This window comes from Pristis pectinata, chromosome 7 (genome assembly GCF_009764475.1).
Source record: "Pristis pectinata isolate sPriPec2 chromosome 7, sPriPec2.1.pri, whole genome shotgun sequence".
In the NCBI taxonomy this organism is placed as follows: domain Eukaryota; kingdom Metazoa; phylum Chordata; class Chondrichthyes; order Rhinopristiformes; family Pristidae; genus Pristis; species Pristis pectinata.
This window is the reverse complement of record NC_067411.1, coordinates 7,822,460-7,840,930: the sequence shown is the minus strand read 5'-3', so window position 1 is coordinate 7,840,930 and position 18,471 is coordinate 7,822,460. Positions and strand designations below refer to the sequence as shown.

General features: G+C 45.2%; 1 protein-coding gene across 1 annotated transcript in view; it reads left to right on the top strand.

Annotated features, from left to right (window-relative positions):
• The window catches only part of LOC127572459 (probable ATP-dependent RNA helicase DDX60), a 104,061-nt gene that overhangs the window by 63,334 nt on the left and 22,256 nt on the right, over nucleotides 1-18,471 (top strand). Inside the window, exons 27-31 of the mRNA XM_052019745.1 lie at nucleotides 2,560-2,712; nucleotides 3,925-4,029; nucleotides 5,050-5,250; nucleotides 8,864-8,968; nucleotides 14,097-14,238. Coding sequence (XP_051875705.1) covers nucleotides 2,560-2,712; nucleotides 3,925-4,029; nucleotides 5,050-5,250; nucleotides 8,864-8,968; nucleotides 14,097-14,238 — 706 coding nt within the window. The remainder of the gene's footprint in view (nucleotides 1-2,559; nucleotides 2,713-3,924; nucleotides 4,030-5,049; nucleotides 5,251-8,863; nucleotides 8,969-14,096; nucleotides 14,239-18,471) is intronic.

Genomic DNA, 18,471 nt, shown 5'->3' with positions numbered 1-18,471 from the left:
TTCTGGAATGTGTTTCTCACTGACAATGTTAGCACATTATTTCAGTTCCAAACTGCCCTCAGAGATGTTGGGCCTTTCTATGCTTCACGGTGTTTTTTTTCCAAGAGAATGCTTTACTCATAAAATTAGCAATTTTACAAATGCAGAACATTCATCGATCTTCACCAACTGTACCAAGCACATTACCGGATATACTTATATGACGTAAACACGGCTTCCCAACAGTTTGATGCAACTGCTCAGCCACTTGAGAGGGCAGTTGAGTTTCAATCATGTCAGTTTGGGACTGGTCACATACAGTATAGGCCAGACTAGGTGAGGTAAAGATAGATATGATTACACCAAGGTAAAATCAGAATCAGGTTTATTATCACTGACGTATGTCATAAAATTTGTTGTTTTTGCGGCAGCAGTACAGTGCAAGGCATAAAAATTACTAAGTTACAAAAATAAATAAATCATGCAAAAGAGGAATAAGAAGGTCGAGTTCATGGGTTCATGGACCGTTCAGAAATCTGATGGCGGAGGGGAAGAAGCTGTTCCTGAAATTGAGTGTGGGTCTTCAGGCTCCTGTACCTCCTCCCCGATGGTAGTGACAAGAAGAGGGCATGTCCCAGATGATGAGCGTCCTTAATGATGGGTGCCGCCTTCTTGAGGTACCGCCTCTTGATGTCCTTTATGGCGGGGAGGGTTGTGCCCGTGATGGAGCTGGCCAAGTCTATAACCCTCTGCAGCCTCTTTCAATCCTGCACATTGGAGACTCCAAACCAGGCGGTGATGCAACCAGTCAGAATGCTCTCCACCGTACATTTGTAGAAATTTGCAGGAGTCTTTGGTGATGTCCCAAATCTTCTCCAACTTCATTAGAAGTAGAGCCACTGGGGTGCCTTCTTCATGATTTCATTAATGTGTTGGGCCCGGATAGATCCTCTGAGATGTTGACACCCAGGAACTTGAAGCTGCTCACCCTTTCCACTGCTGACCCCTCAGTGAGGACTGGTGTGTGTTCTCCCGACTTCTCCTTGCTGCAGACCACAATCATTTCCTTGGCCTTACTGACACTGAGTGCGAGGTTGTTGTTGTGACACCACTAAACCAACCAATCTATCTCACTCCTGTACGCCTCCTTATCGTCATGATTCCTGCCAACAACAGTGGTGTCATTGGCAAATTTACAGATGGCATTTGAGCTGTGCCTAGCCACACAGTCATGAGTGTAGAGGGAGTAGAGCAGTGGTAATAAAGTGGTAGAGACTAGAGGTCGTAAATAGAAAATATAAAAGAAAAATATAGTGTTGCAGTTACAGAGAAAGTGAAGCGCAGGTAAACAAATAAAGTGCAAGGCCCACAACGAAGTAGATTGAGAGATCAAGAGTTCGTCCTCTCGTGTATGGGAGGTCCGATCAAGGGTCTGATAAACAGCAGGATAGAAGTTGTGCTTGAGTCTGACGGTAGATATTACATTGCTAGACTAGTCAACCAGCACTATAATATTGAATGATATATAATATCTTGACTAATGACCTGAAGGTGTGAAGGCAGTTCTAATCCCTACTGAAGAGGTATTTTAAGTTCATTTAATTAATTAAGTGTGAACTAAAAAAAAAATCTGTGACAGTGACAATGTAACACCCAGACTTGTAATAAAAACCTATGGGGTTCACTAACTTCCTTCGGATAAGGAAATATACTTGCTTTGTTGCTCTGGCCTATAGATTCTTCAGGCCCACAACACTCAGGTGACCCCTGAAGTGTCCTTACAAGATGCTCAGTTTAGAGGAGATAAAGTGCTAATCCTGCCAGTGAAGCCACATCCCCAGACTGAATAAACAAGATTGTGTAGTTAATGTGGCCCATCAGTGCAGCTGGTAAGAGCTGCTGTCTCACAGTCCCAGCAGTCCAGGTTTGATCCCGACCTCGGGCGCTGTCAGCATGGAGTTTGCACATTCTACCTGGGACTGGGTGGGTTTCCTCCGGGTGCTCTGGTTTCCGCCAACGTCCCAAAGACATGTGGGCCTCAAAAGACCTGGATAGAGAGGACGTGGAGGGGATTTTCCATCAGTGGGAGAGTCTAGGATCCAAGGGCACAGCCTCAGAGTAAAGGGATGTCCCTTTAGAACTGAGATGAGGAGGAGGGTGGTGAATCTGTGAAATTCATTGCCACAGAGGACTGTGGAGGCCAAGTCCTTAGGTGTATTCAAGGCAGGGATTGATAAGTTCTTGACTGGTCAGGGGGTTAAGGGTTATGGGGAGAAGGTGGGAGAATGAGGTTAAAAAAAAATCAGCCATGATTGAATGGTGGAGCAGACTCGATGGGCCGAATGGCCTAATTCTGCTCCTATATTTTAAGGTCTGATGGGTTCACAACTTAATTGCTCACTATATCTTGCCCCTAGTGTATGTGGGTGGTAAAGTTGTTGGGAACGTGGGGAGAATAGCTTTCTGGAAAAATTAAGGGGGTAATGGAATTGCTCTGAGAGCTGGCATAGACTTGATGGGCCAAATGGCCTCATTCTACTTTATAAGGAAATATTGAAGTTCCACTTTATGCCCCTACAGTTCTTGGACAAGGTCTTCACCCGTCTGCGTTGGATCCACCATTCTGGCTACTACCGTTCTATGTTGCGTCGAGGGATCGGTTGCCACCATCGCTCCCTGAATAAAACAATTCGGCAATCTGTCGAGATGTTGTTCAGGCGCGGGTTTATCAAGGTGAGGACAGGTTCGAAGCCTCAGTGCTTGTGCTGGGTTTTAAAACACCATTCTCAAGGGCCGGATAATGTGGTTTATGACTGATACCGTTCAGCTGTGAGAGAAACATTTGTAAGAGGACAGAGCCTCTGGGCTACACTGCCAACTGCTACAGTGCCTCAAAGCTGAGAGTGCCTCAAAGAAAGAGCTTCTGGCACCATTGATTCAGGCCATTCAACCCATTGAGCTTATGCTGGCTTTTGGCAGAGTGGTTCCTTCAATCCCTTTCCTCTGCTCTTTCCTCTAACACAGAACAGTACAGCACAGGAACAGGCCCTTCAGCCCACGATGTCTGAGCCGAACACGATGCCAAATTCAACTAAATCTCTTCTGCCTGCTCATGATCCATATCCCTCCATTCCCTGCCTGTTCATGTGCCTCTTAAATGCCACTATCGTATCTGCCTCCACCACCTCCCCTGGCAGCCCGTTCCAGGCACCCACCAATCTCTGTGTAAAAAACCTTGCCCTCCACATCCCCCTTAAACTTTCTCCTTCTCACCTTCAAACTATGTACTGTGAAGGAGTAGTAGTCATTGCATCTTTACAGTTATTGGTGACAATAATATTGTACATGAATTGTACGTAGTGTTAATTGCTGTTATTCTGTTATTGGAAATAATGGTTTTCATTGTACATACAGTATGCAGTTATTGGTAATAATGGTCAACATAGTAAATGCACAGATATGGGTGATAATATGAGATAAGATATCTTTATTAGTCGCATGTACATTGAAACACACAGTGAAATGCATCTTTTGCGTAGAGTGTTCTGGGGGCAGCCTGCAAGTGTCGCCACACTTCCGGCGCCAACATAGCATGTCCACAACTTCCTAACCCGTACGTCTTTGGAACGTGGGAGGAAACCGGAGCACCCGGAGGAAACCCACGCAGACACAGGGAGAACGTACAAACTCCTTACAGACAGTGGCCGGAATTGAACCCAGGTCGCTGGCGCTGTAATAGCGTTATGCTAACCGCTACACTACCGTGCCTGCCACTGATTACCACCACCTGTCTCTTACAAAAGACAGGGCAACAGCTTATAGAACAAGAGCTATGGAGGCTAAACAGGGTAACTGCCCCTCCCTCACCCCAAGGAGAGTAATGAACACAGATCAGCGTGTAATGAACACATTTACACAACTAATTCATTCTCTGTTTCCTTTCAGGTTGTCAGTGCCACATCAACTCTTGCTCTGGGAATCAACATGCCTTGCAAGACTGTTGTTTTCCTTGAAGATTCAGTGTATCTGGACTCTCTGAACTACAGACAGGTAGTGGAAGAGTGCGCTGTAAAGTAGCAAACCTGCTTCCAAAGTCCAAGTCGAATTTATTGTCACATGCACAAGTACAAATTGGTGGGAAGTTCAAGGGAGATGTCAGAGGGAGGTTTTTTACCCAGAGAGTGGTTGGGGCATGGAATGCGCTGCCTGGGGCGGTGGTGGAGGCAGGTACATTGGTCAAATTCAAGAGATTGTTAGATAAGCATATGGAGGAATTTAAAATAGAGGGATATGTGGGAGGAAGGGATTAGATAGTCTTAGGTGAGGTTTAAAGGTCGGCACAACATTGTGGGCCGAAGGACCTGTATTGCGCTGTACTGTTCTATGGTTCTTTGGTTCTATGGTACATGTGTGCACAGGTGCAATGAAAAACTTACTTGCAGCAGCATCACAGGCACATAGCATTAGAGACACAATAGAACATAGAACATAGAACACTACAGCACAGTACAGGACCTTCGGCCTACAATGTTGTGCCGACATTTTATCCTGCTCTAAGATCTATCTAACCCTTCCCTCCCACATAGCCCCCTATTTTTCTATCATTCACGTGTCTATCTAAGAGTCTCTTAAATGTCCCTTTGGAAAGGTTACAGAAGAGGTTCACCAGGATGCTGCCTGGATTAAAGGGGATGAACAAAAAGAGGTTGGACATACTTAGGTTTTTTCTCTGGAGCATTGGAACCACAGAACAATGTTCACAAGGAAAACATAACTTTAAAATAAATTATAAGCACTTAGAACAAAAAAAAAGTCCATTGTAGTGCACGGTGGTCAAAGTGTCATAGTGTTGCTAAACTGTAGTGATTAGGGTTGTGCAGGTTGGTTCGAGAATGGAATGGTTGAAGGGAAGTAGCTGTTCCTGAACCTGGTGGTGTGGGTCTTCAGGCTTCTGTACCTCCTGCCCAATGGTAGCTGCGAGAAGAGGACACGGGCCTGTTCACCCCTCAGCTACCGGCACGATACCCAACCTTGGGCACAGGTATAACCATGTTTTTCTTTGATGCTCAGATGTCAGGAAGAGCTGGACGTCGAGGTTTGGACAATGCCGGGAGCGTGATTTTCTATAAAGTGCCGTTGTCAAAAGTGCAGAGACTGTTGAAGGCCAATGTTCCCCAACTGAGGGGCCAGTTCCCCCTGACCATAACATTGGTGCTCAGGCTCATGCTGTTGGCAGCTAAAGCTGATGACCAACTCGATGCCAAAGCCAAGGTATGGTGTTTGCAGCCTTTCTCTCCGTGTCATATCCTCTTGTTCCTCTCGCAGGTGTATAAAACTTTAGTTAGGCTGCACTTGGAGTACTGTGTGCTATTACAGGAAAGATGTGGAGGCTTTAGAAAGGGTACAGAAGAGGTTCACCAGGATGCTGCCTGGATTAAAGGGGATGAACTATAAGAATATGGAACATAGAACACAGAACACTATAGCACAGTACAGGCCCTTCGGCCCACAATGTTGTGCCGACATTTTACCCTGCTCTAAGATCAATCTAACCCTTCCCTCCCACATAGCCCCCCATTTCTCTATCATTCATGTGTCTCTTAAATGTCCCGAATGTATCTGCCCCCACAACCTCTGCCGGCAGTGCGTTCCACGCACCCACCACTCTCTATGTAAAAAAACTTACCCCTGATATCCCCCTTATACCTTCCTCCAATCACCTTAAAATTATGTTGCCCCGTGTTAGCCATTGTCGCACTTGGAAAAAGTCTCTGACTGTCCACTCGATCTATGCCTCTTATCATCTTGTACACCTCTATCAGTTCACCTCTCATCCTCCTTCTTTCCAAAGAGAAAAGCTCTAGCTCGCTCAACCTATCCTCATAAGACATGCTCTCCAATCCAGGCAACATCCTGGTAAATCTCCTCTGCACCCTCTCTAAAGCTTCCACATCCTTCCTATAAAAGGTTGGACATATTTAGGTATTTTTTTCTCTGGAGCTTTGGAACCACAAAACAACAACAGATTCCACGTCATATAAGTCAGTGATGATAAACCTGATTCTCAGGCTGAGGGGAGATCTGATAGAAGTTTATAAGATTATGACAGGTATAGATATGGTAGACAATCAGAATCTTTTTACACACAGGTGAGATGTCTAATACTAGAGGGCACACATTTAAGGCGAGAGGGGGAAAGTTTAAAGGAGATGTGCGGGTCTAGTTTTTTACACAGAGAGTGGTGGGTGCTTGGAATGGGCTGTCAGGAGTGGTGGTGGAGGCAGATACGATAGTGGCGTTCAAGAGGCTTTTATATAGACACAAGAACATGCAGGGAGTGGAGGGATATGAATCATGTGCAGGCAAATGGAGGATTGGAGAATGACTAATGTTATCCCACTTTTTAAGAAAGGAGGGAGGGAGAAAACGGGGAACTATCGTCCAGTTAGCCTAACATCTGTGGTGGGGAAGATGCTAGAGTCCATTATTAAGGATGAAATAACGGCATATTTGGATAGCAATGATAGGATTGGGTCGAGTCAACATGGATTTACCAAGGGCAAATCATGCTTGACTAATCTACTGGAGTTTTTTGAGGGTGTAACCAGGAAAATAGACGAGGGAGATTCAGTGGATGTTGTATACCTCGACTTTCAGAAGGCATTTGATAAAGTGCCGCACAGGAGATTGGTGGTTAAAATTAGGGCTCATGGAATTGGGGGGCGGGTATTAACATGGATAGAAAACTGGTTGGCGGATAGGAAACAAAGGGTAGGGGTGAATGGATGTTTCTCAGAATGGCAGGCCGTGACTAGTGGGGTGCCACAGGGCTCGGTGCTGGGACCACAGCTGTTTACGATCTATGTTGATGATTTAGATGAAGGCATTGTGAATAACATTAGCAAGTTTGCTGATGATACAAAGTTGGGTGGCAGTGCGACATGTGAAGAGGAAGTTAGGAGAATTCAAGGTGATTTGGATAGGTTGGGTAAGTGGGCAGATACTTGGCAGATGAAGTTTAATGTGGATAAGTGTGAGGTTATCCACTTTGGGAGCAGGAACAGGAAGGCGGATTATTATCTGAATGGTGTGGAGTTAGGTAAGGGGGAAATACAAAGGGATCTAGGAGTCCTTGTTCATCAGTCACTGAAAGTGAATGAGCAAGTGCAGCAGGCAGTGATGAAGGCTAATGGAATGTTGGCCTGTATTACAAGGGGAATTGAGTACAAAAGCAGAGATTCTTTTGCATTTGTACAGGGCCCTGCTGAGACCACTCCTGGAGTATTGTGTACAGTTTTGGTCTCCAGGGTTAAGGAAGGATATCCTGGCTATAGGGGGCGTGCAGCGTAGGTTTACGAGGTTAATTCCGGGGATGTCGGGACTGTCTTATGCTGAGAGGTTGGAGAGACTGGGATTGTACACGCTGGAATTGAGAAGATTGAGAGGGGATCTGATTGAAACATACAGGATTATTAAGGGATTGGACAAGATAGAGACAGGAAATATGTTCCAGATGTTGGGGAAGTCCAGGACCAGGGGGCATGATTTAAGAATAAGGGCTAAGCCATTTAGGACAGAGGTGAGGAAAAACTTCTTCTCCCAGAGGGTTGTGAATTTGTGGAATGCACTGCCTCAGAGGGCAGTGGAGGCCAATTCTCTGGGCACTTTCAAGAAGGAGCTAGATAGGTTTCTTATAGATAGGGGAATCAAGGGATATGGGGACAAGGCAGGAACAGGATATTGATTGTTGAGGATCAGCCATGATCTCAAAATGGCGGTGCATACTCGAAGGGCCGAATGGTCTACTTCTGCTCCTATTGTCTATTGTCTATTGTCTATAATTCAGAATCAGAATCAGATTTATTATCACTGACATATGACGTGGTCAGTATTGACATCATGGGCCGAAGGGCCCGTTCCTGTGCTGTACAGCTCTGTGTTCCTCTGATATTCATGCTAAGACTTGTTCACCCCTGTGCTCACTAGGTTTGCAATGCCTCGATTTTAAATTTGTTTTCACATCTTTCTACTTCCCAAACTTCCCTATCTCTGCAATCTCCTCTGGGCCCATAACCTCTGTGATATCTGATTCCACTAATGCTTATTCCTGAGTTTAATGACTATACACTTAGCAACTGTACCTTCAGCTGTCTGAGCCCTAAGCTGCAGAATTCCCTCCCACAACTTCTCCAGCCCTTCAGCAACACACAAAAAGGTGGAGGAACTCAGCATGTTAATGCTGAGGTATCAGATCCCAGGTAACAGTTTGGCCCCAGCAAGGATCCCAGGTATTGACCTGCTGAGTTTCTCCAGCATTTTGTGTGTTGCTCCAGATTTCCAGCATCTGCAGTCTCACCAGAGAGTCTCCAGCCCATAATTTCTCTTTGGTTCCTTAAGATGTTCTTCGATCATCCTGAGGGTTACCTGTCCCAATCGCTTGAGGCAGAGAGGTATTGGGACAGAATTCCAGAGCTTAGCTGCTCAGACAGCGGAAGGCACAATCAAAATGCTGTCAAACATTGGCACTCTGTGAAGCCACCAGCTTGGGTGCTACGGAAATGCAAGTTGTTGGCAGTAGCAACAATCCCACACTCCGGGCTCATAGATGTGGAGATCCCACTTCTGATGGGGGCATTCCTGAACAGTGGAAGTCAGAAGCCTGGCTCTGGATTCTGGGCTGGCACATCCAGTGTGATACCTGAGACCAGAACCCAACTGCAGAGGTACCTGAGATGGTGGGATGGACGAGAGGATCTGGAGAGGAGGAGAGTGGGAACATGAGGGGTGGAGTCATGAGAGGGGAACAACCAGGAGAGGGACACATCAGCAAGAGATGAAGTCTGTTTCCTTGTTGTGATGTTACTGTTTGGAATCTCTTCAACAGGCACTGTCCGTCCTCCAGTACTCCCTGATGACCTTCAATCAGCCCAGGAAACAGAACATTGTCAAATACTACTTCCTGTTCTCTCTTCAGTTTCTGCTCAGGGAGGTGAGCTATTCCTTGTTTCATGACGGTAAAGTTCCCTGTTATTTTTGGGAATGTCTTCCCACCTGCACTGCTGTTACTTTGGAAGAAACGGGGCACAGAAGTAGTCCTCCACTCAGAGATTGGTGAAGCCATGGAGTTGTACAGCACAGAAACAGGCCCTTCATTCCATCACGTCCATCCCGACACTTTTGCCTGTCTACACTAGTTCCACTATTGTTTCATATAGAACATAGAACAGTACAGCACAAAACAGGCCCTTCGGCCCACAATGCTGTGCCGACCTAGCTATTTCCTCCTACCTACAGAATGCCCAGATCCCTCCGTTTTCCTCTCATTCATGTGCTCTCTTAAAAGCCCCCAATGAATTTGCCTCCATCACCATATCAGGCAACACATTCCAGGCATCCACCACTCTCTCAGTAAAAATCCTACCCCTCACGTCTGTTCTGAACCTACCCCCCTCACATTAAATTCATGCCCTCTGGTATTGGATCGCTCAATAATGGGAAAAAGATATTGCTTGTCCACCCTACCTATGCCCCTCATAATTTTATACACTTCTAGCTGATCACCCCTCAGCCTCTGCCGCTCCAGAGAAAAGAGCCCAACTTCGTCCAGCCTCTCCTGATAGCACATGCCCTCTAATCCAGGCAGCATCCTAGTAAACTCCTCTGTACCTCTTAAACATCATGATTGTATCTGATTCCACCACTTCCCCTGGCAGTGAGTTCCAGCTATCAACCACTCTCTGTGTAAAAAACAACTTTCCCCTCAAATCTCCTTTAAAGCACCTTCCCCTCACCTTAAACCCATGCCCTCTTGTTTCAGTACCTCTATTGTGGGAAAAAGATTTTAACTATTTGGGCCAAATGCTGGCAACTGGGACTAGCTTGGATGGGACATCTTGGTCAGTATAGACCATTTGGGCTGAAGGGCCTGTTTTCGTGTTGTATGGTTCTATCTTTACCTCTCATAATCTTATATATTATATACTAATAGGCATATATCATGGAGGTTAGCTCATTAGAAGGACTTAAAGCGGGAGGTAGGTAACTGTTTGAAAGATCAGGGGATTGAGGATCCTGGGGAACTGACACAGAAGAAGAGTTGGGGCCTAGTGCAGATTCCCCCATTTCCCATTTCTCATTTCTATTTCCCTTTCCTTGGAGCAGACTCGATGGGCCGAATGGCCTGCTTCTGCTCCTTTGTCTTGTGATCTTGTCTTGTGATTAGCCTTGATGATACTGACAGGTTTGAGGGGCCGAGGGGCCGAGGGGCCTACTTCTGCTGTTTCCTTGCGTTCGTGTGTCCTTGGATCTCACTCATCTGCCAGTGAATTTGTGATTGGATGTGACCCCAAAGGATTCCCAGAAACTCTTCTGCCCTGTAACCAGGAGAACCCATTTAAACTCCCAGCATTAACTTGCATCTGCTAGTATGGGGCTGACAATGTGTGACTAGCTCACTGAAGGGGCTTGTCACAAACGACCAGCTCCAAACCCAGTGCTGGTGCCAGCACTATTGAAGCTACTCTGTAGAGTTACAAACACATTGATTGGCACTGGAAAGGTTAATAAAAGAAAAAAAAAGTGCCTCATATGAAAGAATCACTAGTAAATTCAATAAGGAATTCAGGAGAGAACCTATCACAGTAAATGTGAAACTCTGTATCACAGAATGAATAGCACAGATGCTTTGGCTGGGTAATCGCATACAGAAAGAAGAGATTACAAGCATGAGTAGGTTTATTGAGATGATAATGATAGGAACACCTGAATTCAGAGCCAGGAAAGGACACTTGCCTCCTTCAGCCTCCTCTACCATCCATTACGATAATAATTTGTCTAATTTGAACCTTAGCTCCACCTTATCGTCCAGCCCCAGTAACTTTTCACCCCTTTGGTTAGTAGGAATAAATCCGTCTCTGCTTTCAAAATATTCAAAGACTCTGCTCGAACCATCCTTTGAGGAATAGCGTTCCAATCCCCCGAGAGAACAATAAAACCACATCATCCTTGTCTTCAGTGGGCATCTCCTTATTTTTAAACAGTGTCCTTGGTTCAAGATTCTCCTACAGGAGGAAACACCCTCTCCACATCCCTCCTGTTAGTGGCCGCAGTTGGTAGAGCTGCTGTCTCACAGCGCAGACACAGGTTCAGTCTCAACCTCTGATACTGCCTGTGTGGAATTTGCATGTTCTCCCTGTGTTGGTTTCCTCCAGGTGTTCTCGTTTCCTCCCATATCCCAAAACAAACGTGCCCAGTTGGCTGCTGTAAATTGGCCCTAGTGCACAGGTTAGGGGTAGAATCCAGGGGGAAAAGTTAATGGGAATGTGGGGAGAACAGAAAATGGGATTAATGTTGGATGAGAGGAAAAGCATGTTTCTGTGGTGTCTCTCGCTGTGACTGCACGTTAAACAAAAAATATTGCTCACAGCTACTGAAGAATTATTTGACATTCAATGCCATAAAATGCTACGACAAACACACAGACTGGTACGGCCTCAGCTGTTCCTTGTTTTGCGAACTCTATTGAGCTGTTAAAATTCTGGGGCCTTTGCCAGGACTTTACACAGCTTTAACTCTTCACTGTAACTACAACTGACTTGGTATTGGTATTGGTTTATTATTGTCACTTGTACCAAGGTACAGTGAAAAACTTGTCTTGCATACCGATCGTACAGGTCAATTCATTAAACAGTGCAGTTACATTGGGTTAGTACAGAGTGCATTGAGATAGTACAGGTAAAAACAATAACAGTGCAGAGTAAAGTGTCACAGTTACAGAGAAAATGCAGTGCAGGTAGACAATAAAGTGCAAGGTCACAACAAGGTAGGTTGTGAGGTCGGAGTCCATCTCATCGTATAATGGAACCATTCAATAGTCTTGTCACCGTAGGATAGAAGCTGTCCTTGAGCCTGGTGGTATGTGCCCTCAGGCTCCAGTATCTCTACCTGATGGAAAAGAGTAGAGAGACTTGTATTTCTCTCTTGCTGTATTTCTGGTCACAATATAAAGAAGTCGGTTCCCATCAGCACAGGACATCAGTTCCTTGCTTGTCCTCAGCACCTATATCAACAGATTAATGCAGACCTTTCCCTCTTGACTGTGCCACCTACATCCAGTCTATTCCTTGTGCCCAGGTATTGCTGGATTTAATTAGTCCTTGTTATTAGTTTTCACGTAAAGGTTGTTTGATGAAGATCTCGGAGTTTATCTTGCAAAGTTTGATTCTATTGATCTGTTCACTCAGAATAAAAGGTTCTGCAAACTGACATATAGTCAAAGCTCTGTGAGGAACAGAAACAATTAAATTGCATCATAGAGTCACAGAATCACACAGCACAGAAATGGGCCCTTCACCCACCACATCCATGTCGACTTTTTTGCTCACCTAACCCTTTTGCCTACATTGGGTTGTGTCCATCAATGCCTTGCCTATTTAACTGCCTGTATAAATGCCTTTTAAAAATAACGATTGTATCTGACTCCACTACCCCCTCTGACAAGTCAAGTCGAGTTTATTGTCAGATGCACAAGTACATGTGTGCACAGGTGCAATGAAAAACTTACTTGCAGCAGCATCACAGGCACACAGCATCAGATAAGCAGCATTCACAAGAAAAATATAAATTAAACATAAATTATACACAATTTTTACAAGAAAGAACATCATTAGAAAACAAATCATCCATTTTAGTGCAAAGTGATCACAGTGTTGCTAAACTGTGGTGATTAGGGTTGTGCAGGTTGAATCAAATGGTTGAAGGGAAGTAGCTGTTCCTGAACCTGGTGGTGTGGGACTTCAGGCTTCTGTACCTCCTGCTCGATGGTAGCTGCGAGAAGATGGCATGGCCCGGGTGGTGGGGACCTCTGGCAGTGAGCTCCAGCTATCAACCACTCTCTGTGTAAACAAAACTCTCCCCTCAAATCCCCTTTAAAACTCTTTCCCCTCACCTTCAACCCATGCCCCCTTGCTTTCGATATCCCTACCATGGGAAAAAGACTCTATCTACTTTAACTCTGCCTCAGATCTTTGAGTTAGACTTGTTTAGATGGTGACAAACAACTCCTTTCACAGATTCTTCATTTGCAATCTGTTTTAATAGTTTCTTTGAATATCCCGTGGCAAGTAGGAGAGAAATTTTGATCAATTTTCAGTCAAGCATTCTTATACAGATATGGATGGAGTCATAGAGTGAGAGAGACACACACACAGCACAGGAACAGGCCTTTCAGCCCACTGAGTCCATACTGACCATCAACCATCCATTTACACTACATCTACATTAATCCCATTTTTATTCCCCTACATTCCCTTTAAATGCCCCCGGATTCTACCACTCACCTACACACTAGGGGCAATTTACAGTGGCCAATTAACCTAGCAATCTGCATGTCTTGGGGATGTTGGAGGAGACTGGAGTATCTGGAGGAAACTCAGGCAGTACATGCAAACTCCACACAGACAGCACCTGGAGGTTAGCATAGAACCCAGACTACTGGAACTGTGAGGCAGTGGTGAGAGGTTACATCTTTTAACCCCGTTTTAGTTTAGTTATGGAAAATGTTTAAATTATCTTTGGAAAACCCAGAGTTAATTTGTAAAAGGTAAAAAAAAAGCAAGGAATTCATTGGATGGACCTCGGCATTCACTTGGCCTGAGTTATGGGGGGAGGTTGGGCAGGCTTGGATTTATATTCCTTGGAACTTTAGGAGACTGAGGGCTAATCTTATAGAGGCGTATAAAATTATGATGGGTACAAATAGGGTGAATGCACACAAGTTTTTTCCCAGGGTTGGGGAATCAAGATTCTCGAAGGCATAGGTTTAAGGTGAAAGGGGAGAGATTTAGTAGGAACCTGAGGGGCAACTTTTTCACCCAGGCGGTGGTCAGTATTTGGAATGAGCTGCCAGAGGAAGTGGTTGAGGCAGGTACATTAACAACATTTAAAATGCACTTGGAGAGGTGCATGGATAAGAAAGATTTGGAGGGATTTGGGCCAAACGCGGGCAAATGAGCTTAAATGGGAATCTTGGTCGGCATGGCCCATTTAGGCTGAAGGGTTCTGTTTCTGTGTTATATGACTCCATAACTCAAATTGAATGTACTGATTGATTGTTTTAGGGTTTTCTGGATCGAGAAGGTCATCCTCAGGGCTTTGCAGGTTTGGTGATGCATATCCACTACCACGAGCCAGCCAACTTTGTTTTCATCCGTTTCCTGGTACAAGGCCTTCTGCACAAACTCTGCCAACCCGTGAATCCAAGTGAGTCCAATATGGGGGCTGGAAAGGTTGTGGGGTTGGAGGCTGGGGACGGAGTGGAGGGAATGAGACACTCAACTGGCCCGTGGCGACTTTCCAGCCAGTGAGCAGTGTTCCCAGAAGCTCAGGTCATGTGAAGTTTCCATCAACTGCCCATCCATGGCGGAAAGAGGGAATGGGAAAATATTCCCATCTCTTCCAATAATGTCACTGAATGAATTGTTATTCATTGATGGGATGTTGGCATCATTTTCAAGGCAGCTTTAAGAGTCCTTGTCTTAACGCAGTCAAAAAAGTTGTGACAAGCATTCTTCTTGGTATCTGTGTGAATTTTGGGCCATTGGAAAAGGGACATAGAGTCATAGACAGACAAAGCAGAGAAACAGGCCTGGACCAGCTTGTCTCCACTGACTACCACCCTCCTATTGTTGCATGAATCTTACTCTTCCCCATTTTATTCCATCCGACCCTAGGGTACAGGAGCAGAATTAGGCCATTTGGCCCATCAAGTCTGCTCTACCATTCCATCATGGCTGATTTTAATTTTCTCAGTCCCATTCTCCCGCTGCCTCCCTGTAACCCTTAACCCACTTACCAATCAAAAACCTGTCAATCTCTGCCTTAAATACACCCATTGATGGCCTCCACTGTGGCAACAAATTCCATGGATTCACCACCCTCTGGCTGAAGAAATTCCTCCTCATCTCGGTTCTGAAGGAGCATCCCTTTATTCTGAGGCTGTGTCCTCGGATCCTGGATGCTCCTACTAACGGAAGCATCCTCTCCATGTCCACTCTATCCAGGCCTTTCAGTATCTGCTAGGTTTTAGTTTATTTCCCATTTTATTCTTCTCACATTCCCATCAACTCCTCCCCCCCCCCCAAAGATTCTAACGCTCACCCACACACTAGAGCAATGCACAACGGACAATTAACCTACCGACTTGCACACTTTTGGGATGTGGGAGGAAACTGATGCACCCAGAGGAAACCCACAGGGAGAATGTTTGAACTCCACACAGACAGCACCCGAGGTCAGGATTGAACCTGGGTCACTGGGGCTGTGAGGCAGTGGCTCTACTAGCTGCACCACTGTGCCACACGAACATGACTCCAGACCCCAGCAGTGCAGTCGACTACCTTGCTGTGGGTTTGGATTCACATGTAAACTGGGTGAGGCAAAAGATTTCCTTCACTAAAAGCCATGAGTGAACAAGATGGGATTTTTCCAACTGTTGCCGTTAGTAAGTCCAACTTTTCATTCCAGGTTTAATTAATTAATTTCCAACAATAATATATAACCTTAGCTCCACCTTGCCGTCCAGCCCCAGTAACTTTTCACCCCTTTGGTTAGTAGGAATAAATCCATCTCTGCCTTAAAATATTCAAAGGCTCTGCTCGAACCATCCTTTGAGGAAGCGAGCTCTAATCCCCCGAGAGAAAAATAAAACCACATCATCCTTGTCTTCAGTGGGCATCTCATTTTTAAACAGTGTCCTTGGTTCAAGATTCTCCCACAGGAGGAAACATCCTGGTATTGGTATTGGTTTATTATTGTCACTTGTACCAAGGTACAGTGAGTAACTTGTCTTGCATACCGATTGTACAGGTCAATTCATTACACAGTGCAGTTACATTGAGTTAGTACAGAGTGCACTGATGTAGCACAGGTAAAAACAGAAACAGTACAGAGTAAAGTGTCAAACAGTACAGAGTAAAGTGTCAACATCCTCTCCACATCCATCCTGTTAGTAGCACAGCTGGTACAATATACAACAATAAATAACTGAGTAGACTTTCAAGTCACTGCGACAGTTGGCACCTTCAACAATGTAGCACTCCCTCAGTGGTACACTCAGCCTAGATGCACAAAGTAATTAACAGAATGGGGATTGAACCTGTTGAGCCTTGGACAAGACTTCTACCAGCTGACCTGGAGTCAGCCCAGTGGAAAGTGAGGTTATTGGCACTGAAATACCAAGACATTACATGGTGTCACGTACAAACACTCGAGGGCAATGGACAGGACGGAGCAGCAAGTTTAGCACACTGAGCCTACACACTGCGATGGTGAGGGTATCAAGCATAGACTCTCCTTCCCTTCCACAGATCTGTAATCTCCAGCACTGAAAGGGGAATGATGGTGTTTCACAGCATGGTGACAACACAGGAGGCCACTTGGCCCATTATGTCTGCAATGGCATTCTACTAGCCAACTTGCTAGTCAAAATCAAAACTGAGTTTGTTGTTATTCACACAGGTGCAATGAAAAAGCTTACTTTCATCAACGTCACAGGCACATAGCATCAGAGACACAACATTCACAAGAAAAACATAAATTAAACATAAATTATACAAAATCATACAAGAAGGAAAACAATTAGACTAAAAAAAGAAGTTCGTTGTAGTGTGAAGTGATCAAAGTGGTCATAATGTTGCTATACTGAGGTAGTGATTAGGGTTGTGCAGGTTGGTTCAAGAACCAAATGGTTGAAGGGAAGTAGCTGTTCCTGAACCTGGTGGTGTGGGACTTCAGGTTTCTGTACCTCCTGCCCAATGGTAGCTGCAAGAAGATGGCATGGCCTGGATGGTGGGGATCTTTGACGATGGATGTTGCCTTCTTGAGGCAGCGCCTCCTGTCAATACTACCGATGGTGGGAAGGGATGTGCCCCTGATTTACTGGGCTGAGTCCACTACTCTCTGCAGCTTCTGACATTCCTGCGCATTCTAATTGCTGTACCAGACCATGATGCAATCAGTCAGGATACTTTCAACAGTACACCTGTAGAAGTTTGTTAGAGTGTTTAGTGACAAGCCGAACCTCCTTAACCTTCTAAGAAAGTAAATATGCCGGCCCCTCTCCATAGCCTTTGATATTTTCCTCACCATATATTTATCCAATTCCCTCACAATGGAACCTGCCTTGACCAAATCCTCAGATAGTGTACTCTAGATTACAGTGGCATGTTGGTAAGATTTTTTCTTCTTCATGTCACTCAATTCTCTTCTTTGTCTCATACCTGGACCCCTCCATCAAAAAGCCCAGCCTTCCATGATCCACTTTATCCAGACCTCTCATCACTTATATACTTCTACCAAATCTCCCCTCCGCCTTCTGTCTTCTGAAGAAAACAGTCCGAGCTGCACCGATCTGTCCTTGCTTTCAAAAGGATGATCCAGCTGTACCTCGGTACATGTGACAATAATAAACCAACTTACCAATTTGTAAGAAAGACCGCTCCATTCAGCCGGACGAAACCAGGACAGGAATTGCTGAGTGTTGCCTCCTGTATCTTGCAAGCTCTGCCGCAGTCAATAAATGGTCAGCTTCCTCTCGAAGGCAGAAAGAGGGATAGAACATAGTAGGTTGGCTGGCAAGACGTTTCAGACTAACCCCAACCTGAGATTTCTGTCATCAAGGCTCAGCTCATAACCCTCGATTCAGAGATAATTTATGAAGTTCTGTATATAAGCTTATTATTGGTTTTTTATTATTAGGCTACATGTTCTGAGATACAGAGAAAAGCTTTTGTTTTGTGTGCCATCCAGACAGATCATGCCATACGTAAGTACATTGAGGTAGTAAAAAGAAAACAGAATGCAGAATATAGAGAAGGCACAATGCAGGCAGACAAAGTGCAAGGCCATGGAGATCAAGAGTTCATCTTTTAGCGTACAAGAGGTCAAGAGTCTGATAACGGTGGGATAGAAGCTGTCCTTGATATGTTCTCTCAAGCTTTTGTATCTTCTACCCAACAGGAAGGGAAGAAGAAAGAATAAATTGGGGGGGGGGGGGGGGGTGAGTCTTTGATTATGCTGGCTGCTTTTCCCAAGGCAGCGAGAAGTGTAGACAGAGTCCATGGAGGGGAGGCTGTTTTCCGTGATGGACTGGGCTGTGTCCACAACTCTCTGCAGTTTCTTGCGGTCCCGGACAGAGCAGTTGCCACACCAAGCCGTGATGCATCCAGATAGCATGCTTTCAGTGGTGCATCTGTAAAAATTGGCGAGGGTCAATGGAGACATTCTGAATTTCCTCAGCCTCCTGAGGAAGTAGAGGCTCTGGTGTGATCTGACATCCACGATAGTGTCAGAGGCCATCAGGGTGGGTGGCCTCATTGCACTGACCTTCTGTTCGAAACCTGCATAGAATGCATTGAGCTCATTAAGGAAGGATGCGTTGTTGTCAGAATACTGCTCGACTTTGTTTTGTAGCCTGTTATAACATGCAAGCATTGC